General features: G+C 53.2%; 8 protein-coding genes across 8 annotated transcripts; 5 read left to right on the forward strand and 3 right to left on the reverse strand.

The window, feature by feature from the left end:
- Positions 1 to 65: 65 nt before the first annotated feature.
- Positions 66 to 398, reverse strand: W97_04086 (uncharacterized protein; the record flags this gene model as incomplete). Its single annotated transcript, XM_007781979.1, has 1 exon — positions 66 to 398. One exon carries the CDS (start codon positions 396 to 398, stop codon positions 66 to 68), a length of 333 nt encoding a protein of 110 aa, XP_007780169.1.
- Positions 399 to 1,683: 1,285 nt separating this feature from the next.
- Positions 1,684 to 5,745, forward strand: W97_04087 (uncharacterized protein; the record flags this gene model as incomplete). Its single annotated transcript, XM_007781980.1, has 2 exons — positions 1,684 to 4,667; positions 4,731 to 5,745. The coding sequence occupies 2 exons, from the start codon at positions 1,684 to 1,686 to the stop codon at positions 5,743 to 5,745; spliced, it is 3,999 nt and encodes a 1,332-aa protein (XP_007780170.1).
- Positions 5,746 to 7,186: 1,441 nt separating this feature from the next.
- On the forward strand, positions 7,187 to 8,948 carry W97_04088 (uncharacterized protein; the record flags this gene model as incomplete). Its single annotated transcript, XM_007781981.1, has 3 exons — positions 7,187 to 8,115; positions 8,172 to 8,697; positions 8,760 to 8,948. 3 exons carry the CDS (start codon positions 7,187 to 7,189, stop codon positions 8,946 to 8,948), a joined length of 1,644 nt encoding a protein of 547 aa, XP_007780171.1.
- A 317-nt stretch (positions 8,949 to 9,265) lies between these two features.
- On the reverse strand, positions 9,266 to 9,889 carry W97_04089 (uncharacterized protein; the record flags this gene model as incomplete). Its single annotated transcript, XM_007781982.1, has 2 exons — positions 9,266 to 9,793; positions 9,842 to 9,889. The coding sequence occupies 2 exons, from the start codon at positions 9,887 to 9,889 to the stop codon at positions 9,266 to 9,268; spliced, it is 576 nt and encodes a 191-aa protein (XP_007780172.1).
- A 348-nt stretch (positions 9,890 to 10,237) lies between these two features.
- Positions 10,238 to 14,893, forward strand: W97_04090 (DNA polymerase alpha subunit A; the record flags this gene model as incomplete). Its single annotated transcript, XM_007781983.1, has 6 exons — positions 10,238 to 10,520; positions 10,584 to 10,711; positions 10,739 to 12,454; positions 12,507 to 13,061; positions 13,112 to 14,060; positions 14,121 to 14,893. The coding sequence occupies 6 exons, from the start codon at positions 10,238 to 10,240 to the stop codon at positions 14,891 to 14,893; spliced, it is 4,404 nt and encodes a 1,467-aa protein (XP_007780173.1).
- Positions 14,894 to 15,327: 434 nt separating this feature from the next.
- On the forward strand, positions 15,328 to 17,327 carry W97_04091 (phosphoglucomutase; the record flags this gene model as incomplete). The annotated part of the gene is made up of 3 exons (XM_007781984.1): positions 15,328 to 15,380; positions 15,561 to 15,862; positions 16,018 to 17,327. The coding sequence occupies 3 exons, from the start codon at positions 15,328 to 15,330 to the stop codon at positions 17,325 to 17,327; spliced, it is 1,665 nt and encodes a 554-aa protein (XP_007780174.1).
- Positions 17,328 to 18,023: 696 nt separating this feature from the next.
- On the forward strand, positions 18,024 to 19,451 carry W97_04092 (uncharacterized protein; the record flags this gene model as incomplete). The annotated part of the gene is made up of 3 exons (XM_007781985.1): positions 18,024 to 18,397; positions 18,456 to 18,564; positions 18,726 to 19,451. 3 exons carry the CDS (start codon positions 18,024 to 18,026, stop codon positions 19,449 to 19,451), a joined length of 1,209 nt encoding a protein of 402 aa, XP_007780175.1.
- Positions 19,452 to 21,898: 2,447 nt separating this feature from the next.
- Positions 21,899 to 26,250, reverse strand: W97_04093 (uncharacterized protein; the record flags this gene model as incomplete). Its single annotated transcript, XM_007781986.1, has 3 exons — positions 21,899 to 22,668; positions 22,866 to 24,051; positions 24,721 to 26,250. The coding sequence occupies 3 exons, from the start codon at positions 26,248 to 26,250 to the stop codon at positions 21,899 to 21,901; spliced, it is 3,486 nt and encodes a 1,161-aa protein (XP_007780176.1).
- Positions 26,251 to 26,466: the final 216 nt, after the last annotated feature.

Below are 26,466 nucleotides of genomic sequence, written 5' to 3' on the forward strand. Positions count from 1 at the left end.
TTTGAGGGTCAAAGAGCAACGAAAGAGCCAACTGTCCTGAGAAGCTGTCCTACAAGGGCTATTAGCTACTCGATAGCTGTTCGTAGACAGGCTTGACTTACTTCCTTCCGGAATACTCCAGTGACATCGGCTTCTTCTGGGCTCGCATACTCATGCTCTCCGGAAATCCGTTCGACGACCCAACTGCGGGCATCAACTCGGATGGCGCAGTCTTCTGTCAGGAATACCAGCTCCTCACTGCCCGTATAAGACCGGAGCAGAACAGCCCAGGAGATGTGGATTATTTCTTCGGGGAAGCGTAAGCCGCCAATATGAGCTTCTGTCAACCCATCTCCGTGGACCACGGGGCTGCTAGCCGTGTAGAGGTTTGGGAAGCGCGTGTACTGCAGACCTGGCATGATGCCAATGATGGGGGAGATGACTTTTCGAGAAGGGCTTGAAATGAGTACCGCGCTGGAGAGATGCGCTGTATGGAATGGCAAACGAGACGTTGGTGCATCTTATCAGATTCCTCGTCGTCCTTGGACTCACGAAGCCAAATTGCGCGGAGGTTCAGTGTAGTGGTCGCCATAATCTAATCGGGCCACTGGTGAGTTTGGTAGGGGTGCTGGATGCCGTTGGCATCTGGCGTGACCCCGGCCGCTCCCAGCATCATCACTGTCGGCTAGACCAACGGCTGGTCCCGCCGCTTTCTGTCAAGTTTTCCGCTCGCCTGTCATCATTTCTATTGGCCACGTCGTGATCGAGCAGTCCACCACCCCCAGCTTCTACGCAGACCATGGCGACTCGCAAACACCTCGTGCCGGGTCGTCTTCGGTGCTCGTACGATGCCAGTCGCCGAACCTGGCCGCAGTGTCTGCTCTGCCGTTACCGGAGATTGCAACAACACACCTGGGCAGTGCGGGACGCTTAGTCGGGCGCTGTCGTCACGAGATGGACTAAGGGCAGAGTTTTCTCATGTCCGATGATCTGATAAGTTAACCTAAAACGAACCGCAGTGACTTGGCATCAACCACGGTTGCATGGTTCCAGCATTGTCCTGCGCCATCACTGCTCCAACCGGTTAGGGAAGTCCCCAGCTTCTGCAGTAGCAGGAGAGGATTGCGGATCTGATAAGCCCCCACACTGACAGGCGCCAGGATGTCAGATGCAGGCGCGCTGATCTCGTACCATGCAACCTAACAACTTCGCAACCAGCCAACGAACCTTGTGCTGCTGTTCCAACGCCTATGACGATCTGAACGTTCCAGGTGAGGTTCCGGCAATGCAATCGCGCGGGCGCGCTCAAGCTTGTCACTACTCATGCTGGGTTCACCGGCGACCAGGGCTCGCTTGCCCGACGGCACCAAAAGTAGGTCTTGGAAGCTCAGCTGTAGGTGGCTGTCTCCGGCGCTTGACCCTCGTCAGGATGCATAATTCTGCTAGAGAACATTGTGGGTATGCCATTCAGCTACCATCGGTTAGCCGTTTCAATTTAATTTCTTCTCAAATTCGTTTCCGCTACGTGATTAACAGTAACTCGAGCGCTAAAGATGGCTTGACAATTGGTCTCGCCGTCTCGGTGCTTAGCATACTCTCAACGTCTAGTTCTTCCCATCTTACTGGTAGCTCAAGTTTTTCCTGAATCTATCAAGCTGTCCACTCCCGTCTGCGAGAAACAGCTCCCAGGGAGCCAGCATCAACATGTCTGTCGCAGTGGTTGAAGAAGGCCCGGTGCGGAAGGATCCTATTGCGCCGGCGACTTTGCTTCCTGGTCGGCCAGAGCTAGGAAAGCGTTCGTCAACTGGCCGCCTCCCAGTGGGGGATCCCGACGGCGACAGACACTCAAAGGCGGGCTCACAATGGCGCAGAGATACTGAGCTCGTGTCTCTGAGCACTGCACAGAATCGAGTTTGGCATAATCATCTCAGCAACGTACCGCAAAAGGCTCTGCGACAGGTACTAGGGCTCAACCCTTTCAAGACCTCATACACAACCCTTTACCGACCTCTGAAAGATTTCCAATCAAGAACGACACTGCTGGCAGGTGTCATCCTTGCCGTTGCAGCCGGTGTACCTCTTCCTATCATCGGCGTCATATTCGGACGCATCATTGACTCTTTTCCGCCCTCCGAAGCGGAATTGGAGACACGTATCGGACAACTCCTTGGCGTTGCAACGGCGTACTTTGTGATAACATGGGGCTGGGCTGTATGCTGGGGGATAATTGGCGAGCGAGTATCTCGAGGCTTGCGGGAGTCCTTGGTAGAGCGAGCTCTCGGGATGGAGCTGGCCTATTTCGATACTGAAGCGCCGGATATGACGAACGTTCTTACGGAAAAGACGCAGACTATACAACTGGGAACGTCCGAAAAGGTCGGCCTATTCATCCAGTCGATCAGTTACTTCGTAGCAGCCTTCACCGTCGGGTTTATCCTCAATGCCACTTTGACAGGTATCCTCTTCGTCGCAGTAATACCAGCCATGGCGATGATCGTCTACTTCGGCACAAAGGCCGTCTCGAGATTCTCTAAGAGGGCAGCAGATCTTTCGGAGGAGGCTGCAAACCTGGCAGAGAGTGCCATTAAGGGCGTCCAAGTCGTTCAAGCCTTCGGGGTTCTTGACAAAATGACCGAAGATCATCTGGCACTGCTGAAGAGAGCAGTCCGTGTCGGAGTAAAGAAATCAATCGCCGGAGCCCTTATGCTTGGCTCAGTGTATTTCGTGGCATACGCTGCCAATGCGTTAGCATTTTGGGAAGGTCGTCGGTTGTATGAAGGCGCAGAAGGAGCATCCGGCGGAGCAGGCACTATATATGCCGTGGTTTTCTTGATCCTGGACGCATCCTTCGTCGTTGGCCAGTTCGGACCATTTATTCAAACTTTTGCCCTCGCAGCGTCGGCGGGCGAGAAGATCTTCGAAGTGCTGGACCACACGGAAGCTCACATCAATGTATATTCTGATGAAGGAGAAAAAGCACGTCCCGACACTTTCAAGGGCGAGATCCGTTTCCAGGACGTCACGTTTGTCTACCCAGCAAGGTCCAATGCACGCGTACTTGAAGGTCTTAATCTCAAGTTCAAGGCGGGAAGGGTCAACGGTCTCGTAGGCGCTTCAGGTTCCGGTAAATCGACCGTAGCTGCCCTGCTGTTGCGGTTCTACGATCCATCATCCGGAAGAGTTACCGTCGGTGATAGGGACATCCGCACCTTCAACGTCGGTAGCTGGCGTAGGCAAATCGCGCTCGTGGATCAAAACCCTGTCCTCTTCTCCGGCACAGTCCTTGATAATATACGTCACGGGCTCGGGGATAACCACGGTTTATCCGAGCAAGAAGTCATCCGGCGATGCGAGAAGGCTGCAGCGGACGCAAACTGTGACTTCATCTCGGCACTGCCCGATGAACTTTTGACTGCAATCGGCGGTTCAGGAAACACGCAATTGTCTGGGGGGCAGAAGCAGCGGCTCGCTTTGGCCCGTGCCCTTGTCGGAGAGCCCTCAGTATTGGTCTTGGACGAGTATACCAGTGCTATGGACGCGACGAGCGAGACGCTGGTGCTCGATGCGCTCAGGCGTGCGGCTGCGGTCTCGACAAGGACAACAATAATCATCGCCCATCGCCTTGCTACCATCAAGGAGGCAGATAAGATCATGGTCATGGGAGAAGGGACTCTTCTTGAAGAAGGGACGCATGAATCACTTTTGGAGCTGAATGGTGCCTACAAGCAGCTGGTGGATGCGCAGAGCTTCGTGAAGTCTGATTCAGAGTCGGAAAGTCGAACATCAGCCAAATCCAGCTCTCCGGAAGATTCGATGACGAAACCTACTCCGCTCGGTACTCCCTCAGGCAATGTGACCGATGAGCACTCACATGCGGAGCCTCTAAGCGTTTTTACCCTCGTGAGGAGGTGCTTTGCCATGAGCAGGTCAGAGAGACCGTTCATATTCCTAGGCATCCTAGCCTCAATGGTGAGCGGAGCTATCATCATGGGTGAAGCCATAGTTTTCGGCAACCTTGTCCATATCCTCAACGAAGAATCCGAGAGTGAGCGTCTTGCTCGCAGGGCCAACTTTTTCTGCCTCATGTTCTTCGTACTCTCTCTGATTGCACTCGTGGCTTACTCCGCGACTGGGAGCCTTTTTGGCATAGTCTCAGAGCGGCTAATTCTAGGTGTCAAAGCAATCTCCTTGAAAACGATCTTGCAGCAGGATGTGGGGTGGTTCTCCGAGCCCTCCCGCTCGCTGCACGCGCTGATGTCTTCTCTCAGCATGGATGCCGGTCATCTCAGCGGGATGTCCGGCATCATCATCGGCACGTTCTTTTCCGTTGCAACCTCCATCATTGGAGGCATCGTCCTTGCTCATATTATAGCTTGGAAGATTGCAGTAGTCTTACTGGCCGCCGTGCCCGTCATGCTTCTTGCTGGCTTCCTACGCTTACGCATCTTGTCCAAGGCTGAGGAAAGACACGAGACGGCATACAACGAAGCAGCTGCATTGGCCTCTGAAGCCTGTGCATCTATCCGGACGGTGGCCGCTCTAGGCCGCGAGAGCGACGTTCTTCGGCTTTATAAGGAAGCCATCCAAGAGCCTTATGAGCAGAGTCTCAAGTTCACGATCATGAGCAACGTGTTGCTCGCGTTCTCCCTTTCAATCACTTACTTTGTGTACGCCTTAGCGTACTGGTGGTAAGTATCGGTTGAGATTCTGATTTCCAATTCATCATCGACGGCGGCTGATGACTTGCATAGGGGAGCGAAGCAAGTCCGGAATGGCAATTATACAACACTACAGTTCTTCATCGTGTTACCTGCCCTCCTTTTCTCTGCACAGGCAGCCGGACAGATGTTCAGCCTCGCACCAGAGCTCACTCGAGCCAAATCTGCTGCTCGCAGTGTCTTCAAGCTACACGACCAGCGCCCCTCGATCATTACGGACTCTACCAGCGCTTTGACGTCAGTCGTCTCGGATTCATCCGAGCTCTCAGAGAAAGGTAGCGACTTGGAAAAACCTCCCCTTAGCAGAGGACAAGTCGACTTCCAAGCCGTCAGTCTGATATACCCTTCCAGACCCAGCGCTCCCGCTCTGAAAGAAGTTATGTGCTCCGTCCAGCCTGGAGAATTTGTCGCCTTCGTCGGCCGGTCCGGGGCAGGCAAGACATCCTCAATTTCTCTCATCGAGCGTTTCTTTGACCCCACTGGTGGTGCTGTTCTAGTCAACGGAATAGACATCAGAAACATGCCGGTAGAGGAGCACCGAGCGAGGATAGGTCTAGTAGAACAAGAGCCACATCTTTTCCCAGGCTCTGTTTTGTTTAACGTCAAGCTAGGTGCACGACCTGGCCGGGAAGCATCGCATGAGGAGGTTGTCAATGTGTGCAAGAAATGCGGCATTCATGACTTCATCATGGGTCTGCCTGAAGGTTACAACACAGAGTGTGGCAAGAATGGGTCTAGGCTCTCTGGTGGTCAACGGCAGCGCATAGCCATTGCGAGGGCGCTGATACGAGATCCGGAGATCCTGCTCCTCGACGAAGCAACATCACAGCTCGATGCAACCAGCGAGATGGAGGTTCGCAACGCCATCGCTGCCGCCTCGTCTGGCCGCACAACTATCGTGGTGGCTCATCGACTGGCTAGTGTTCAGAGCGCTGACCGTATATATGTTTTTGATGATGGAGCGATCGTTGAGCAGGGCACCCATGATGATTTGGTCGCACTTGGTGGCATTTACGCTGGCATGGTCGGAGCACAGGAATTAGGTTGAGTGTTGCTGTCACAAAAGCACTTTTTTGCATCACCTGGAATTCCGATTCCTTCGAAGAGCGTCAGCGACTCCTGGTCTCTACTGGATGAATCAGTACGCGTTGGAGGCTGTGGTATTAGATTTGCACTACCAAATTACAAGCTAGATGCCATTTAGGTCGCCACTTCATTCTCCTCGACTGTTTGCAGGCCTTGAAGCAGCAATAGATCAGTGCGGTTCACACACGTCTCATGAGTAAGGAGGTTATGCCTCAGGACATACCACGACTTCCCGGAGGCCTTGCTCGAGTAGTGCTAAAAACTTATCTGCAGCTGGTCCATGGTTGCTTCAATTTAACTGACATGTGTCACCCCACCATTCATTTCGTCAGTGATGCCTCTTTAGCCCGACACGGGAAGCGGTTCAAGGGAAACGATGCTGGAGGGTTTAGAACGTCCTGGATCCCCTGTCTCTCCGGACATCGGCCGTCATGCAGCAGCGGATCAGATAACTTTATTTGAAGATCGCCGTCCCCACTCAGCGGCTTGTGCACGTCTGCATCATCTGTCGCATCAGGCTCTCCGTTTCGCGGCACTGTGAGCGCATTCTGCTCCTCCCTCTCCCTTGCAACCGGCGTATCCACACCACACGCTAAGTCGCACGGAAATCAGTCCGTCGTTTCTGCTAATCTTGCCAGGGGATGCTGCCCCAGAAAGGCAGGACTACGAGCCTTGGCGACTGAGCCATTTGTCTGTCAAATTTTATCAGATCAATAGATTAGATCATAGCTCGAAATCGGCTCGGTGCCGACTGCGTCATGTGGGATCGGCAAGCGAAGCTGTCCGGGGTATTCGCTCCACCACCAATGCGACTCTCCTGGCTTAGAGTGTTAATCTCGTGGTATCGTGGCCGAATTTTCGCAAGATGAAATCACACTATTACATACCGTGTTTACTCGAGCCAAGTCCGGCCTCCGGATACAGCCGCTGTGCGAATTTTGTCGAGCTGTACTTGTACCAAGGTAACCTGCACTGCAGAGAGGCATTGCATGTGCCCGTGTAGATAGTCATCCATCGCAATCAAATCATCAGATTTTGTTCAGCCAACAGACATTGTGACGTCGTCTTGCCCTGCTCAACGGGCGGCTTACATTGAAGCAAGCGTACGGCTGATATAGGGTTTGTTCAACGCGTCATCACTGTTTACAAGGCGCTGACATGAGTGATCTTCAGATCCGACTATCAACAACTTGTGGATCGCATTGAGTACTACTCGGTTATCACACAACGTCGAAAGAGCAGAGGCAAAGGCAATCAGGCTAGCAAATAATCAGAAGCGGTCCGTCTTGTTTGTGAGACCATGCGATAACAGCGAACAGCTATACTGACCTTCCTCTACATATAGAACGCCAGTTTGGGGACATTCATCAACGCTTCCACGAAGCGGCATTAAGACTCCAAAGATGACACCGCACGCCGATGACCCATCTACTCCAGCCAATGGCAGATACAACGGCCCTTATAAAGGCCACCAAACGATCGGACACGCGAACAACGGCGTCAGGCATGCCCCGTTAAGCGGAGGGAAGAGCCGTTCGCATCTCCGGTATACGGCAGAGACCGAGCTACACGACCTCGTCTGCGTCGGATTTGGCCCTGCATCGCTCGCCATCGCCGTTGCTCTGCATGATGCGGTGGATGGAGCTGAAGGGGCCTCTGGACTTCCTAGCCTGCATGGAAGCCCTCCAAAGGTTGTTTTCCTTGAGAAACAGCCGCAGTTTGCGTGGCATGCAGGCATGTTGCTCGAGGGCGCCAAGATGCAGATTACCTTCCTCAAGGACATGGCAACCCTACGTAACCCTCGAAGCGAGTTTACTTTCATCAACTATCTGCACAAGAACAACCGGCTGGTGGATTTTACGAATCTGAGCACCTTTCTCCCGCAGAGGGTCGAATATGAAGACTATATGCGATGGTGCTCGAAATGGTTCGACGAGGTTGTGAGCTACAGTCAGGAAGTCGTAGAAGTGCTACCGGAGAAGACTACTAAAGGGGAGCATTCTGTTCCCTCTTTCACGGTTGTATCGAGAAACATCAACACTGGAGAAACGACTACCCGGCGGACGCGTCACGTGGTCATCGCAACAGGTGGGAGGCCTCAAATTCCAAGATCATTGCCTCAGTCGCATCCGCGAGTGATCCACTCGTCCCAATACTCTCTTACCATACCTCGGATCTTCCGAGATCCTCAGCATCCCTACAGATTCGCAATCATCGGCGGTGGTCAGAGTGCCGCTGAAATTTTCGAGAATCTCAACTCGCACTACCCAAACTCGACCACACGGCTGCTGATCAAGCATTCGGCGCTGCGACCTAGCGACGACTCGCCGTTGTAAGTTTGAGTCGAGGTAATTTTCTGCGTGAATTGTTACTGATAGGACGGTGTAGCGTCAACGAGATCTTCAATCCATCTCGCGTCAATGACTTCTACAAGCAGTCCGCTAGCATTCGTGCCGCTTCGATCGCCGAAGACCGCAACACCAACTACGGCGTTGTGCGGCTCGAGCTCCTGGAACGTATATACGAGGAGCTGTACATCCAGCGCATCCGCTACGCCAGCGAGGAAGACTGGCCTCGCCGCATCCTCCCTCACCGAACCGTGACGGCTATCGATGATTCTCCGGTCCGCAAGGGTGGCGTGCGACTGCATGTTCATAACGAGAGTGGCAACTTCCTCGTCGATGGCGCTCTGGGTGACGAGGTGATGGACGTCGATGCTGTGCTCGTTGCTTCGGGCTACAGGCGTGATGCGCATGAGGATATACTGCAGAACGCTAGGCATCTTATGCCTGGCGGCGACCGGCCTGACAACAACTGGACAGTGGGTAGGGACTACAGGGTTGAGTTTGAAAAAGGAGCTGTTGCTTCTGATGCGGGCGTTTGGTTGCAGGGTTGCTGCGAGAGCACCCATGGTGTAAGTCAACCATGCATTACTGTCTTATCGATGTTCGAGATACAGCGCTAATCAGCCAGCAGTTGAGTGATACCCTCCTTTCCATTTTGGCCTGCAGGGCTGGACATCTCGTGGATTCCATTTTCGGCAGCGCTGTCAATGATGGCGACGCGATTCTTGAGGGAAACGGCGTTAATGGTCACGCAGAGACCAACGGTGTCAATGGACATGTCGAGACGAACGGCATGGCCCTAACCAACGGTGTTCACTAGCGACATCTGTCCGTTTGTAGAGTATTCTTCTTCGAGGCGAACCACGGCCGTCTTTCATTTCTATCCGCGCAATGTATCGCGCGGAGTTTTGTCGTTGCACAACTAGCTACGCACTCTGCAGTTTCAATACACGCATCTCGTTCCATTCCTAACGACTGCTGTTGTCGCGTAAAACTCCGCGTACGATTCACGTAGATGCGATGCTCGACATCGGCTTCGTCTGTTATGAGAGTCGACATCACCATGTGATTGGTACGTAGGCCTTAGCAAATGCACCCGAGACTACAGAAGCACACGGGGTAGACGGAAAATATGCTCTACGACGGCTTAGGTCGGAAAAACGTATCTCGGTAATACCTAGCTTCTGCAATGCTCTCCAGGATATCTGCACGCGCTTCATGCAGCCCTTTCTTCTGCGGCGACTTCTTGAGCACCTCTTCCGGCGCCCAGCGCCTAGCAGCTTCCTTGATCGCGCTCACATCAAGAATCCGATGATGCAAATGCTTGATCACTTTATCGTACGGTGCTAGCCGTAAGAATGCCTTGTCTGCATGAACGGTGTTGCCAGCCAGTAGTGCTCTCCGAGGCTCTGGCGCAAACTTCTTTACGTACTGGAGCAGCTTATCTGCTGCCTGTTCTGCGGTGGTGGTAGAGGCGATGACTGCTTCTGTCAACCCCGATGCTTTGTGGTGTTTCTTGCACCATTCTCCCATTTGGTCGAGGACTTCGCGGTCGTGGTGGATCGTGGCTTCGTAGCCGCTCTCGTCGAGCAGGTTCAGGTCGTAGTCAGTGATGAAACATGCGATTGAGAGGACGCTATCGTTGTCGTAGTCAAGGCCAGTCATCTGGATGTTATAAGTATGAGTCCTTGGAGGAAAGTACGGGACGGGTACCTCGCAGTCTATCCACACCAGCGGGTGTCGAGAAACGGATTCAGGCATGATGGAACCAGATGAACAAGACCGGAGCAAAGTTAAAGTAGCGCTACTGAGCGATCCGGTATAGCCACTCCCTCTACTAAGGTATCTCAGCTGCGCAGGTGGCAGGATCCATGACATTGTTCTGATACTCGTAATGTCTATGAGCATCACTAATTCCGAGGTTCCGCCTAGCGCGTTTCCGCCAGCGCGTCACGACACGTCCAGTCCGCTTAAGTGCTTCTGGGTACCCCGTGCCAACCTCCCCAAACAACACACACATTCTATATCACTCTCGTCTGATTTGAATCACGACCGTAACTGCTTCGTGACCATTCTTGCCATTTCATTTCAGTTACTCCTCAAGTTACAATGGCTTCCAGGGCAGCCCGGTTGGCGGAGCTGCGCGCTCTGAGAGCAGCAGGCAAGACGCGCATGTCCACGTACGAGGTCAAAGAAGCGGACGAAATATACGATGAAGTGGACGACGAAGGGTACAAAAAGGTAGTTCGAAGGCGTCTCGACGAGGATGACTTTGTTGTGGACGACAATGGCGCGGGATACGCGGATGATGGCCGCGAAGAGTGGGATACAGAGCGCCAACAAGCCTATGGCAGCGAAAGCGAAGAGGATGCTCCTTTACGCGGAAAACCAGGTGAGTCTTCTATTACCAGAACGCCTCAGCCATGATGCATATACTGACGCATAGCGTTGACAGCAAAGCGCAAGCGCGAAGACGACCAAGAAAAGAAGGACAAGATTAAGAACGGCATCAGCAAGTACTTCAACAACAATCCCACAGTAGCACCGCCGAAGCAGAAGGCAAGTGCCGCATGGAAGAAGTCGGTAAAGTGCTCTCGCTGACTGACGTAGCCCGTCACCACCGCGGAAGATGCTGCATTTATGGCAGACCTCCTTGGCGAAGTCGATACGAACATACCGAGCCGCCCACGCATGAGAGCTGTCAAGACCCAGTCTCGCCGCAAAACACGCGTCCTCTCCCCACCTATCGTCGAGACGCGAACAACTGCACCGAGAGGGCATGGTCCATCGAATGACGCGTACATGGTGGACAATCCCCCAGCGGAGACGGCGTCAATCGACGATGATGCTTTCATGGCCCCGGGAGACGATGACATCCTCATGAGTGATGCCCCACTGCCATCTTCACCAGTGACAAAGGCCGTTGAGAGAAAATCCCAAATGCCTGTCAAGATTGAGGAGGAAGACGAGGAAGACTTGCTGGAAGTGGCACAAGCTGTTGGTCATTCTGGTATCCAGTCCACTAGTGTCAACATGGCAGGAAGTAGACCCGCACCAAAGATCCTGAAGACACAGTACCCGACTCCAGACAGCTCTTCCCCTACACTCGCACCTGCGGATACAGTGGACGCCTCGATCTGGAACAACGTCACGAGCAAACTCAATGTCATCAGCAGTCCCGTGCCTGAAGTAAGCACCGTGACTTTGGGGAAGCTGAGGCCACAAAACGCGCTCGAAGAGGACGGCAGCCTTCGCATGTTTTGGATAGACTATACCGAAGTCAATGGCAGTCTCTGTCTATTCGGCAAGGTCAGGGACAAAGTTACTGGCACTTTCGTCAGTTGCTTCGTGAAGATCGACAACATTCTCCGAAAACTCTTCTTCCTACCACGGGAATACCGCCAGAAGCACGGCAGAGATACTTCGGAAGAGGTGGGGATGACCGATGTCTACGAGGAGGTGGATGGACTGATGTCCAAGCTTGGAGTCGGAATGCACAAGATCAAGCCTTGCTCTAGGAAATATGCATTCGAGCTTCCAGATGTTCCTAAGGAAGCGGACTACCTCAAGCTGTTGTATCCGTACAACAAGCCTCCTTTGCCCGCGGATTTCAAGGGCGAGACTTTCTCGCATGTCTTCGGCTGCAATACTGCGCTTTTTGAGCAGTTCGTTCTGTGGAAGAATATCATGGGTCCCTGCTGGCTCGAGATCCAAGAGGCCGATTTTCAAGCCGTCAACAACGCCTCGTGGTGTAAGCTTGAGCTCCAAGTTAACAAGCCAAACCTAATTACCACTCTTGGTGACTCAGACAATCTGGAAGCACCACCGCTGACGTTGATGAGTATCGCACTGAGAACTAAGTTCAACGCAAAGGAGAACAAGCAAGAGATATTGATGGCTAGCGCGAGAGTCTACGAAAACATCTCCTTGACAGAAACCACTCCACCGGAGAAGCTGCCCTGCAAAGCATTTACTGTGATGCGTCCCATCGGTGACGCGTGGCCAACAGGGTTCAAAATGGAAGTCAACAAGCACAAAGGCCTCGTAAAGTTGGAGAGGAACGAACAAGGCCTCCTTAGCATGTTTATGGCTATTTTGCACAAGATGGATCCGGATGTTTTGATTGGACACCGCCTCGACGACGTAGACTTCAGTATTCTCCTCAGCCGTATGCGCGAAAGGAAGACCCCCGGCTGGCATAGGATTGGACGCCTCAAGAGGAGCGAATGGCCTAGGAATATGGGCAAAGGAGGTGGGAACTTCTTCGCAGAAAGGCACCTCGCCGCTGGCCGGTTGCACTGTGATCTTGCTAATGACCTTGGCAAGGTAAGTTACGCTGGGTTCCGGTGATATTTAGCCAGCTGCTAACATTTCCCAGTCACTCATGACCAAATGTCAATCGTACAGTCTCAATGAGATGTGCGAGCTCGTTCTCGGCGACGGCAACATACGACGCGATATTGATAACGAGGCCGCACTGAAGTCCTGGGCGACGACCCGCGAAGGCTTGATGAATTATCTAAGACATTGCGAAGCCGACACCTACTTTATCGCGGCCATCGCGCTCAAAGTGCAGATGCTACCTTTGACTAAGGTCCTCACTAATCTCGCTGGCAATTCATGGGCACGAACTTTGAGCGGCACAAGAGCTGAGCGCAACGAGTACATTCTGCTTCACGAATTTTACCACAACAAGTATATTTGCCCCGACAAGGCTTTCGGCAAGGGCAAGCAAAAAGTCGAGGAAGAGACCCCTGAGGGTGAGGAGGGTGCAGACGCCAAAAAGAAAGATAAGTATAAGGGCGGTCTCGTCTTCGAGCCGGAGAAGGGCTTGTATGATAAGTTCATTCTGGTCATGGACTTCAACAGTCTGTACCCCAGTATTATCCAGGAGTACAACATTTGTTTCACTACCGTTGATCGGACAGACAGCGTAAGTACACCATACAGTCAGGAGTGATCCCTCAGAGCTGACGTTGCTAGACCGAGGACGACGAAAAGGTTCCTGAGGTCCCAGACGCAGGCCAGTCTCAGGGCATCCTTCCAAAACTCATCGCCACGCTTGTTAACAGGAGACGAGAAGTCAAGAAGTTGATGAAAGACAAAACCGCCACCCCAGATCAGCTCGCCACCTGGGATATCAAACAACTGGCCCTCAAGCTGACTGCCAACTCGATGTACGGGTGCCTCGGCTACACCAAGTCTCGGTTCTACGCTCGTCCGCTGGCCATGCTTACAACCTACAAAGGCCGTGAGATTCTCCGGAGTACCAAGGATCTGGCCGAGAGCAAGCAGCTGCGTGTTATTTATGGCGACACCGACTCGGTAATGATCAACACGAACATGGACAACATGCAGGACGCGCTGAAGCTCGGGAGTGAGTTCAAGCGCGACGTCAATGACCGCTACCGGCTCCTGGAAATCGACGTCGACAATGTCTTCCGCCGCATCCTCCTGCACGCTAAGAAGAAGTATGCCGCGATCAACATGGTTGAGATCGACGGCAAGTACGTTGAGAAGCTCGAAGTTAAGGGTCTTGACATGAGGAGGAGAGAGTACTGCGCGCTTTCGAAGGAGACATCATCGAAGCTGCTTGGCTTTCTGCTTTCTGGAGACGACCCGGAAGCAGTGGTCGAGAAGATCCACGACTACCTACGTGAGCTGGCCGCGAAGATGCGGGATTTCCAGATTCCGCTACAGAAGTACACCATCTTCACTCAGCTTGGCAAAGACCCTAAGGAGTATCCGAACGCCAACAGCATGCCTTCTGTCCAGGTCGCGCTCCGGCAGATGGCCAGAGGCAAGCATGTCAAGGCCAAAGACGTCATGTCCTTCATCATTACGGGCGAGAGTGGTGGATCCGCTGAAACCGCTGCCAAGAATGCCTTTACTCTCGAGGAGGTACTGAAGCCCGAGTCTGGACTCAAGCCAGGTACGTCCCCTCAACCTTATCCTGCTTTCTCTACTACGACTTGCTGACCGATAGTGGCAGACATCGATTACTACCTTCATAAGCAAATCCTTCCTCCCGTCGAACGTCTCTGCGCGCCCATCTCCCAGACCAACATCACCCAACTCGCCTCCTGCCTCGGCCTCGACACCTCCAAATATCGCATCTCCAGTTCATCTGCCAACAGCTCATCCGAAGCAGAGATCCACCCCCTAGAATCCCAGATTCCGGACGAGATCCGCTTCAAGGACACCGCGCCCCTCTCTCTGCGCTGCCGCCGCTGCACTCACCGCTTTTCCTTCAGAGGCCTACCAGTGACGTCCCGCATGGTCTCCAACGAGGGTCTCGTGTGCCCCAAAGAGGGCTGCGGTAAGCCGCTGGGCAACCTGAGCGTCGCGGCCCAGTTGGAGGCGCAGATACGACAACACCAGGCCCGGTATTACTCCGCTTACCTTGTGTGCGATGATCCGGCTTGTGGTAACCGGACGCGGCAGATGTCCGTTTACGGCCACCGCTGTCTGGGGCGTAAGGGCCTTGGGACGGGCTGTCTGGGGAAGATGAGCTTTGAGTACGGAGATAAGGCGCTGTATAACCAGCTCCTGTACTTGCAGGGTTTGTTCGATGTTGATCGGGCGAAGGAGAAGGTGAAGGAGAGTGGGAAGGGAGAAGAGGGTGAGAAAGTGGAGGTACTGGCGGAGTTAAACAGGGAGAGGTTCGGGACGCTTATGGGGGTGGTCAAAGGGTATTTGGATAGGAACGGGAGGCAGTGGGTCTCGATGGATAATATATTCAGCTTTGCGCTGAAGGCGGTGTGAGTCTTTGGATACCCATTGCACGCCTGGAAAGCGGTTTCTTTGGAACGGGACTGGCGTTTAGATAGCCTGGCATTTCTGATGTAAATTCTAGGCAGTTAGCCCTCCGCATGAAGCATGTCTCAGCCAGCTATGATCATTCGCACTATGATAAAGTCAAACCATCTTGATTGCTTCGTGGAAATTCGGATTACGAGCATTGTCCAAGAGCGGCGAAAGCCCTGGATGGAAGTCGGAGCGAAATTCGCAGGCTTTCCATCAGGGGTTCTTTTTCGTGTGCTGGGGTGAGGGGCTCCCGCTCACTGCCCCACCTCTGGCCCCACGTCATGGGGTCAAAAAGTCCATAGCTCCTCAACACTCTGTTAAATAATTCTCCAATTACTCTCCAACCTTCAGAGAAACTAGAAGAGCAGCAAGCAAGCAAGCAATCAACAACTATGAGCACCAGAACTGTAGAACTGAAACCCTTTACCGACCAGAAGCCCGGAACGTAAGTTGGAGCTCCCATCTTATTAGCTTTGGTTACCCGACTACGCCTTTTTGCAACTTCTTCAAATATGCACAACGATTGCTCTCTACTCCCCTGTATTGCATTTTGGAGTTTCAGGCTGAAGCTGTTGATCACCCTACGATGTGAGACGCCAATGGCTGACGGATAGCTCTACACCAGTTCCGGGCTTCGCAAGAAGGTCAAGGTCTTCCAGCAGGAAAACTACAGCGAGTCATTCGTTACTAGCATCCTCCTCTCAATCCCAGAGGGTGTCGATGGCAGCACTCTGGTCATCGGCGGCGATGGACGATACTGGAATCCCGAGGTGATGCAGGTGATCGCCAAGATTGGTGCTGCGTACGGCGTCAAGAAGCTTATCATCGGTCAAAACGGCATCCTCAGCACACCAGCCGCTAGCCATGTCATCAGGATACGGAAAGCGACGGGTGGTATCCTGCTCACGGCGAGTCACAATCCTGGCGGTAAGTAATTGCTTGTTCCGTTACCATATGGAAGACTCTCGCTGCCATCTCGCCTTGATCGGCCAGACACTTCTGCAGGGTATACCTACGCCTTACGTTTCTTCGATATTTCTCGAGGGCTTGCAAGAACTCAGACTGACGTTATGTCCCTGCAGGCCCCAACGAAGATTTCGGCATCAAGTACAACCTTGCAAACGGCGCACCAGCACCCGAAAGCGTCACAAACAAGATATTCGAGACGTCGAAGAACCTCACGTCGTACAAGATCGCCGACATCCCCGACGTTGACCTGTCATCAATCGGCTCCAACACCTATGGCCCGCTCGAAGTCGAGATCATTCACTCCACAAAGGACTACATGGAGATGCTCAAGGACATCTTCGACTTCGACCTTATCAAGTCCTTTCTCAAGGAGCACTCCGACTTCAAGATCTTGTTCGACGGCTTGAGCGGCGTCACGGGCTCTTACGGCATTGACATCTTCGAGAAGGAGCTGGGCCAGGAAGGCAGCACGCAGAACTGCATACCGAAGCCCGACTTCGGTGGTCACCACCCGGATCCCAATCTCGTCTATGCTCACTCGCTCGTTGAGGCGGTAGACAAGAACGGCATTCACTTCGGTGCCGCCTCAGATGGCGACGGTGACCGCAACATGATCTACGGCGCGAACAGCTTCGTTTCGCCGGGTGACAGCTTGGCCATCATCGCACACCACGCCAAGCTCATCCCCTACTTCAAGAAACAGGGCGTCTACGGCCTGGCACGCAGCATGCCCACCTCCGGCGCCGTCGACCTTGTCGCCAAGAAGCAAGGTTTGGAGTGCTACGAGGTACCCACCGGCTGGAAGTTCTTCTGCGGTCTGTTTGATGCGGACAAGATGAACATCTGCGGCGAGGAGAGCTTCGGCACGGGCAGCAACCACATTCGTGAGAAGGACGGCCTCTGGGCAGTCGTTGCCTGGCTCAACATCATCGCTGGTGTCGGCCAGGAGACTGGTACCACACCGAGCATCAAGTCCATCCAGAAGGACTTCTGGAAGATTTACGGCCGCACGTTCTTCACCCGCCACGATTTCGAGGGCTGCGAAACCGATGGTGCCAACAAGATGACTGCGCACATGAAGGAGCTCATCACAACCAAGAAAGACGAGTTCGTAGGCTCAAGCATCGCTGGCCGGAAAGTGCTCGAGGCGGATGACTTCGCTTACACTGATCTCGACGGCAGTGTCAGCAAGAATCAGGGCATCTACGTCAAGTTCGACGATGGCAGCCGCATCGTCGTGAGATTGTCTGGTACGGGCAGCAGCGGCGCGACCATCCGTCTCTACATTGAGAAGCACGAGACTGATGAGAGCAAGTACGACATGGATGCGCAGGACTACTTGAAGGATAACATCAAGCTGGCGACGGACCTGCTGAAGATGAAAGAATTCGTAGGAAGGGACGAGCCAACGGTGATAACCTGATCGAGCAAAGTACTTTGTAGCTACATGCTTGTCCGCTATACTAGGCAGCTCTAAATTATAGCCCGCTCTAAAATAATCAAGTCGTTCCTTGTGCAACAAGCTGTATCTGACCATAAATGTGCTGAATGGCGATTCTTTACGCTGGATTGAAATCCTATCTACATCCATCTCTAAAGGTGCCCGCTAGAGTAACGTCAGGGTCCTGAAATTGATGTGCCTGTGGCGCCGCGCTCGGCTGACGTATGACGCTGCCACTGCCGTTGGCCAGGATCAGTCAACAGTGTCAAACCAACATTGACTTTTGTTGCGACAAACTTCAGAACCTTTCATCAACCTCTTTTCACACCCATTTCTTGTACCGTATCACTCAAGATGCCGCATAATGGAGAGACTGAGGGCGCCGGACTGCCCGCCAATTCGAGAGGCTCATGGGGTTCTTTCCTGAAGGTACAGCTCCCGCAGAGCCCTCAAAGAAAGCCCTGATCGAACGAGCTATCGCAAGACATCGAGGCCTTTCCTACGATGAGCAACACTGCGGACTACAGAAAAGGGTCTTCCCGATAAACCCCAAGCATTTCGGACCCCGTTCAGCAGATGCACAACACAGCACCTAGCCTCTTCGTCCCGAAGCGATCCGGCACCTGTGTGACCATCGCGCTTCAATTCCGAATCCTCTTTCGCTCCCATATCCACAAGATGTCACACTGCACCTCCCACATGATGAGCGCTAACATCCGCTGCCTCGTCAAGTCCATAGCCTCCTTCAATGGCGACATCTCCACCATGACCGCGCCGCCCTTCATCCTCTCGTCACAATCTCTCACCGAATACACAGCATACTGGGCCGAACACCCCTCCGTCTTCGTAGCGCCGGCCCATGAATCAGACCCTCAGAAGCGCGCCCTCCTCGTCCTTAAGTGGTTCCTTTCGACCCTAAAACAGCAATATTCGAGTAGGAACGAGAAGCTGGGCAGCGAGAAGAAACCCCTGAACCCGTTCTTGGGGGAGCTGTTTCTGGGCAAGTGGGAAGACGAGGCTGGGGCTACACAGCTTGTGAGCGAGCAAGTCAGGTAGGTGGTAGGAGAGGATGGGGTACAGAGGGTCGGGTTGGCTGACTGAGACTCCAAGCCATCATCCGCCCGTCACAGCATACTGCATCTGGAACAGCGACCACGGCGTACGGCTACAAGGGTATAATGGCCAGAAAGTCTCATTCTCTCGAACGATCAATATCAAGGTACTGTGCACCCTCAGGTCCCAAAGTCAGCAACAAGCATCGCAGTGGAGCGATGTCGAAAGAAGCCGAGCACGAGACCCGCGCTATGAAATACTCGCATCCAACTTGATCCACAATATTACTTGCCGCCGTTGACAGCTACACTGACATTCATCTTCCAGCAAGTCGGTCACGCGATCCTCCACATTGACGCCTACGACGAAGACTACCTCTTCACCCTCCCCTCCCTCCACATCGAAGGCCTTATCGGCGGCACACCGTACGTCGAGCTCAACCGAACCTCCTACATGCAATCCTCTTCCGGCTTCACGGCCAAGATCGACTACAGCGGCAAAGGCTGGATAAGCGGCAAAAAGAACAGCTTCAGCGCATACCTATACCCCGAAGGCCGCAGCGAAAAAGACGCCCTCTACACCATCGACGGCGTGTGGAGCGACTCCTTCACCATCAAGGACCCCAAGACGAAAAAGGTGGTCGATACCTGGGACCACAAGAAAGCGAAAACGACGCCCCTGACCGTCGCGCCGATCGAGCAGCAAGATGAGCTCGAGACCCGCCGCGCATGGCAGAAAGTCGCAGCCGCCATCGCCAAGGGCGACATGGACGCGACCTCCCGCGAAAAGACCGTCATCGAGAACCAGCAGCGCGACATGCGGAAGAAGGAGAAGGACGAGGGCCGCGAGTGGGTGCGTACCTTCTTCAGCCGGTCAGAGTCGAGTCCGGTGTTTGAGGCGCTGTCGAAGCGGCTGGGGAGCGAGTCGGTGCCGATCGATAAGGACAAGACGAATGGAATCTGGATGTTTGATGCGGAGAAGGCGAGGGAGGCGAAGCCGCCGTTTAGAGAGGGGATGAGTAAGATAGGGAATAGAGTCAAGGGGGAAGATTAGACGGACTCGGTTGTTGCTCGATGGGCTTTGCTGAGCGGATCGTGGTGTTGGGCTGAGGTTAGAGGGGCGTTCTTGTGCTGGTTGAGTATTACTCGTTCTTAGAATTCCTAATACCCTAATGAGAACTTGGATTCACTCAAGTGTGAGTTCACTAGAAAGTCTGAAATCTGCTGTACCATGAACCCGGCTTTGTGCTGCGCTCGAACAGTCCTGGAGTGGCGAGTTGTGCAAACCTCAGGCTTGATGGCGGCGGCGATGCGTGAATCTAAATGCTTGCTCTACTGCTTGATACCAAAGCGCTGATTCTTATAGTGTGCAGCTTCTGCTACAGTCTTCTGGCAGCTTCATATGAGCGCTTGCTTGTTGCTCGGTCGTCTGAGAACAACAATCAGCAATACTGAGCGAGCAGGTACAAAGGGTGGGAGTCCCCAATGCTGGCCCACTATCGCAGGATCTGCTCGATTGTCGCATGCCGAAATGTCTTTCGTCCATGTGTCGATACCATCGAGGCCAAGAATTGCGGATGGACCTCCTCCATCACCGCTTGAGTCTTTGCCCACCGAGTTACTCATGCTGATATTTCCACACCTGCACTCCGATGATCTGGCCGCTTGTATGAGAGTGTGTCATAAAGTAAGTGGACGATGCAGGCGTGGTAGATGGTGTATCAGCGGGCCAGGAATGCAGCCGATAAAGTATTTCATTTCCTTGCGATTTGAATTATACTCTTCGGTTGTGGCAGGATCACCAGATCCAAGGCCCATCATGGAGCTTTCAACGAAGCCGGAAGGGTTCCTGTAACCTAGACGCGGGCTTTGGACTCAGATGGTCACCATTGTGAAGGGGTTGTAGTACTCCTGTTGGTGTTTCAGGACTTGCTGATATCACTCTCGAGATCATGAATATCAAGCTGCATCCTAGGCAGAAACATACTAACATTTCGGCAGTGGAACGAGATCATCGTGTACAGAAAGACAACCTTTGGAGAACCATTGGTCTCACGCACGCCGCAATCTTAGGGTATCCTCTTCCAGGAACACGGCTGATGCGTCTGATCGAAGGAGCCCGCGTCGTGACTCTACTGCCTAGCCAGACACCTGATCCTGGCGAGAGGTCGCGCCGGCGCCTTTCGGTGGCAACGTTTGGGGTGACGGCCAGTGAATACGGAGCGTTCTTGGCCTCAATAGTAACTTCGCTCGAGAAGGTCCACGAGCTGAGGGTGTGTATTCGTGACATCCGATGTCCTCAAGAGTCGCAGCGGCGCAGGTTTCTGACGGGCGACGGACGAGACGAACTAATGAGTAGGATGCTCCTCAACTTGGCCATCGAGGTGTTCCCCTCCGTGTTCTCCCGCCGCCACTCAGCACAAAACTCCTCGCCATTTGAGAGAAGACTCTTTCCATGCTTAACGACGCTCGACCTGTCCTACAGTTCCTTCGATCCGCCCGTCACGGTGGCAAGCTTGGTCTCCAGGTTCCAACCAGGTTTGAAGAACGTAAGGCTTGAAGGTGTCCGCGCCCTTCACCTTATCGAGCCGTACAGCCAAGAACTTGAGAGATACAGTTTGGCCGACGCATCTTGCGGGGATCGTAGCCTAGCACAGTTTCTGCAATCGCCGATCAAGCTTCCGGAACTCAAGGAGCTTGACCTCAGCTGGATTCATTGCAGTGGGTTCAATCTGACTCCCGAGCTGATAATTCAGTTCCATAGGCGAAGGCTGGACATTTCTTTGCCAGAAGATTCTCTAGAGAGGCCTCTTATACTGTTGTTGAAGGGCCGCCGGATCTATCGACGGAGGGGGATGAGGAGGGTGGACCCACTGCCGGGTTTGCGCGAGATGTACCCCGGGACTGAGTTCGTGATGGAATGACATTGTGGAGGCCCTGGATCAAGACGAGTGAAGATGCATGTACGTCAATATCAACACCAGTAGAATGGAGCAAGAGTTGATACCACAGTGAAATGGCTCGTCATGCGGTGTTATCTGTGTCATACTAGCTGCTGAGCGTACTGTTCGCTGAGCCTGATAGGCTTTGGCTTGCTTTCGCAAAGCTAGACGTGAACGAGTGATGGGTCTGATAGGGAGTCGCAGATCACGCAATGGCACATTGGTGGAAGTAGCCCGCCCGTCCCAACCTCAAGTCACCAGTCAAGCTACTAGCCTTCGAGCATTGTGAGTCTAGATGATACTTTAGCAGTCTATCGCTTTTATGTGCTAGCCACCGAACACGTTTTGACTCACATGTCGCGCAGACGTCTCTAATTCTAGGCTTTGAATATCAGTCATATGAGTTGAAATTGATACCGATGCCACCATCATGGTTGCGACGCCGTCAAGTTTCCAGCGTCCGGTCGGATCCGTTTCCCCTGGCCGGAGGTTCTTCGTCAATTGCACGAGTCCATTTCAATGAGCAAAGACTGCGAGATTGGCGCCAGCGGAAGACTGATCACGCTAGTGGATCGAGGAAATCAAAATCTCCATAATTGAAGGGCTTCAGAAGCTCACTCGACAGATCAGCACCAGAGCTGCCAAGAAGAGTGTCAAAGTTTTCGAAAGCGTTGTCGAAGTTCAGCCAGTCGGGTGACTCGGTGAAGTCAAAGCTTCCAAGAGGCGACAGCTCAGCTCTAGTACTGCTGATGGGATGCTGACCTGGTATTGCCGGCATCTGATCCACGTTGAGGCCGGCAAAATCTCTTGAAGTTTGAAATGCCTGGTGCCGTTGATCACTAGACGGGGGCAAGAGGTTTTCCGCACCGGAGGCTACTTCGTTGCCACCAAGGCTCGGATTGATGCCAGGTTGGTGAGTGAACGGAGGCGCTGATGTCCGCTTGTTACTCTTCGCCCGAGATGCATTGTCTGCCTTTGCCAAGGCTGCGGTGCCTAGATCTGCCATGGCACCAGCGGACCACCATGCGGTGCGGAGTCTGTTCAGTAGTACACAACATGTCTTTAAGTCTTCTTTAGCTCTGTTCTTGTGAACCTGTAGCTTGCTTTGACGGAACTGACGATACGCCACAGACATCGCTAATGACAGCGCGTACAGTATGATCGGTAATGGTGGCAGATTTTCGGGCGACTCGCTGCTCAGGATTGAGATGACTCTCACTGCTGAGAGGCTTTGACGAATATACGATGGAGTCGATCGTACTGGATCGTGGATAGATCTATAGTTGCACGACGCCATGGCTACGGCATGGTAGAAGAGTTCAAGAGCAGCTGCCGGTAACGTTAGTGAAGATTAGTCGAAGAACACAGGCGCAGCTAGTATACTAAGTTGTCCAAGAGCGCCATGCAAGGCCATTGGAAGCTCTTGAACTAACTCATGAAACTTTGGCAGAACACTGAGGGCGGATTGTGGAGGAAAGGCGGAGAGAGCGAACAAGCATCCAGTTTCGATAGAAAGAAATGCATACCTATGGTTGGACCATCGAGATTCTCAGCGCCATCGCCGACGATCTCCTCGAGGCCGGGAAAGCCGGCCTCCCATCCAGTAACAGACGTGTCGACACCCGGTCTGTAGAGAACAATGACCTTGTCAAGAAGTTCCGATAATTGGAGCCAGATACCGAATGGTGTTCGACGATGATCTGCCGCGACATTGGGATTCTCTAGCCCATTATCACGATCGTGCATGATGAGTGGTCTTCCATTGATACTGGCGTTTAGCTTGTCCAGACTCCACAGGCACCAAAACAATCTTTCGAGAGGCTCGTCCTGGGCTTGTTTCCTTTTCTTCCCGAACTGGAGACCGAAAGTGTGCGCGTGATGTATGGCCTGGGCTAAATGCATCGACGCCTGTTCAGCTCCGTCGAATCCCTCGCAATGCAGTGACAACAGGGCTAGAACTTGCATGAGGACAACTCTGTCTGTCTCTAGTCTGGCTGCAATGGCAGCGGTAACTGAGGTATACAGTCTATGGCCGAATTCACGGGGTTTCAGGAGACTCTGGTCTTCCGACAAGAAAAGGTGAGAACGAGCCTTGTCATGCTTGGACGCGACGATACACATCGCTTGGATCAAGACTGTGGGCTCGTTCTGTTCGAAACAGCGGTTACGGAACGACTTCTCATCCAGAATAGGCAGGAAGGGCTGGATATAGGAGAAGTAGATATCAAGAAGAATGTCTTGATGTGGCCGTGGAGGCAGCATGTCGATACCTACCGCATGAAGGTAAACTTGAAGCGCTTTCTCCGCAAACGGAGACGCAGAGCCAGGAGTTGAATGGTCTTCTCCTGGACGGATTCCCGGCTGGGCCGCTTCTTCGGCTTCATCAGGTGGTCGAACCCAGAAGCCACATTGATTCTGGTAGGGTCCCTGACCCGCCCTTTGCCCGCGTAGCGGACCCCTTAGTATAGCCTCCGGGCTCAGGTACCCGATGAACCGCGGCGGCTTCGCTAGATTCGGGCGAGCAGTGGGGGTCGCCTCCTTTCCAGCATCACCCGGGCACTCTGTTTCGTCTTCAGAAGGGACATTGGACTGAGAGTTGGAACGAGCCTCAAACGGTTCCGCTGTATGTTGCGGTAGTGGATCAGTAGACTGGAGACTTGCATTGCCGAGGCCTTTGTTATCGCTTTCCCCGAAGGTGTGACTGCAGCGCTTCTGAGGTATCATCAGGAGAATGGCCAATGACGAGTAAGCTTTCAAGGTAGCTACGCGTAGTAGTACTTACTCGGCGTTTCTTACAATTGTCGCATGCTTTATGCACTCGCTTCCGCTTCCTAAAGAACTCGTTATCCGCTGCGAAAGTAATCATTGTCGCCATAATTGGATATCAAGACGGTTTCATCTAGTAGCGATATGGAAGCATGCAATGACTAGTTATTCCTGTCCGCTTCTGTATACAACTTGGGCCAGCGCAATGGGAAATTCGAAAGTTCAGCGGAGCTCAAGTTACTCCACAAAACATGACCCGCTGAGTAATCAAATCACTGATTGGCCGGAATCATCCCAAATCTACGACCACTTCAACGTAGCGAACAGCACATTAAACTGATCACGAATCTGTTTTGTGCTGGCCGGTTTTATGTTTCTTTGCTTCTAAAAATCTCCTATAGGTGAAGCTCCTCATATGTGTAAGGAAAAGTGAAAGGATCCTCTCCTAGCTGTGGAGCCTCAACATTCCCACGACAACGAGCCGCTCTAGGTAAGTCGCTGAAGGCACTCCAAGACCAACCACGGGTTCAACCGCTCACACATTCCTGTTTTCTCTGGTGACGGTCAAAGAGCAGCGAGAACTCGACCAGGACTTGGTAAGTTCAGACGCTTTACGCAGAAGGAGTTGGGAGTGAAGATACCATCCGGATCAGCCGCCTGCCTTGCCTTCTGTAGCCTCTCGTACTTGGCCAAGTCTTCATAATAGTACCTCCAGCTCGCATCCAGATCGAAACTACCGTACGAACCCCAGAGGACACGGCGGTCCTGCTTGCTAAAGATGCCGTTGGGACCAATCCCTTCGCTGTCATTGACCTTTTGCCAGTCTTCAGCTCGGTCCTTGGCGGAAGACGAGTGGAAGGCGTCGAGGATGCACGCAAGGGTCGAGTCCCGCCAGCTGTAGGAGGTGCCGTTGTCGGCGTTGGTGACGAATTTCGAGTGTTTGCCGCCGAAACACTGCAATTGGGCGGACAGCCAGCAACGATTGGCCTCAGGCTTGACGATGGCGTCGATGCGTTTGGTGACCCAGCTGGCCCAGCCGTCCTTGCCGAGCGTGGTCGACTTGGTCAGGTAAGTGCGCTTGACGTACGGGTGATCGAATTCGCGCACATTCCGGAAGATCCAGTCCCCCGTCAGCTTCGACATGGGCTTCTCTTGCACCCCTTGGTCGAAGATGGAACCCTTACTGAGCCGATCGAACCAGGCCATGTCGCAGACGTCGTTCTTTTCGAACGGAACCCACTGCGCATACACGATGATCGTCCGGGGCCAGAATGGCATGCCATCTTCTCCGTAAATCTCCGGATGTTCCCTTCTCATCTGGCCGTCCAACTCGGGCCACAAGTCCAGGAGTTTGAATGACGAGCTCAGGACGCTGATACAGAGGTCGTAATTGCGTGGAAAGTTTTCGTTGTCTGACATCTCAACCAGAATGTCGACCAGACGCTTCAACGTCTTAGGGTCGTACCAGTATAGCGCCTTCAGGCCTCGGGAGCCTTTGTAGTCGCTATCGCGGTGGACCTCGAGCGTGAAATGCGTCAGCACACCGAAGTTTCCAGGACTCCCTCCAAGAATCGCGTAAAACAGCTCGGATTTAGTGGCCCTGGTAACTTCTTTGAAGTTCCCCTCGTGATCCACTATCTCGAGCGAGAGAACGTGGTCTCCGAACAGGCCAAAGCTGCGGCCCAACTGCCCATATCCACCCGTCTGAACGTGGCCCCCGAGGTGGACGTGGGTGCACTGTCCGTGGGGCACGAATAGCTTGTGCTTCGTGAGATATGCATTGAGTGCCCCCAGACTCCAGCTGACGCTTGTACGAACAAAGGTTCTCCCGTCCTTCTCGAAGATAGTTTGGTCGTTGGGACCTCTGAAAGTCTTTTTGAGGTCCAGCTGGATGTTGGGGGTGGACGTAGATGAAGCACCACTGTATTGGTGGCCTCCGGTTCTGATCGCCACGGCAATTTTCTGGGATTTGGCGTACTTTAGGGCAAGCACAATGTCGTTTTTGTTTTGGGGTTGAATTATCAGCCCTGGATTCATGTTGTGATCTACTTCGTGGCTGGATGACGCATATTGGTACTTGTTATTCTGATATGCTTGTGTCCCTTTTATGAACTGATTGCCTGTTATGCCGGCGATAGTGGCCATGATGTCGAAATCAGTCCGTCCGGAGTACTTCAAGTGAAAGATTACACGCTCGGGATCCTCTGGACAAATACACTACATATGTGATTATCTCAGGCTAGCATTAAGGTGCCAAAAGTCCACGGCGTGTGATCTGGCATCAGCCAGCCTTTGCTACCTCCCGTCAGCAAGCCTCTTTGGCCTTAGCTAGCCTTTTCTACGAAGCAAGAACGCCTTGCA

This window comes from Coniosporium apollinis (genome assembly GCF_000281105.1).
Source record: "Coniosporium apollinis CBS 100218 chromosome Unknown supercont1.17, whole genome shotgun sequence".
NCBI classification, from domain to species: domain Eukaryota; kingdom Fungi; phylum Ascomycota; class Dothideomycetes; genus Coniosporium; species Coniosporium apollinis.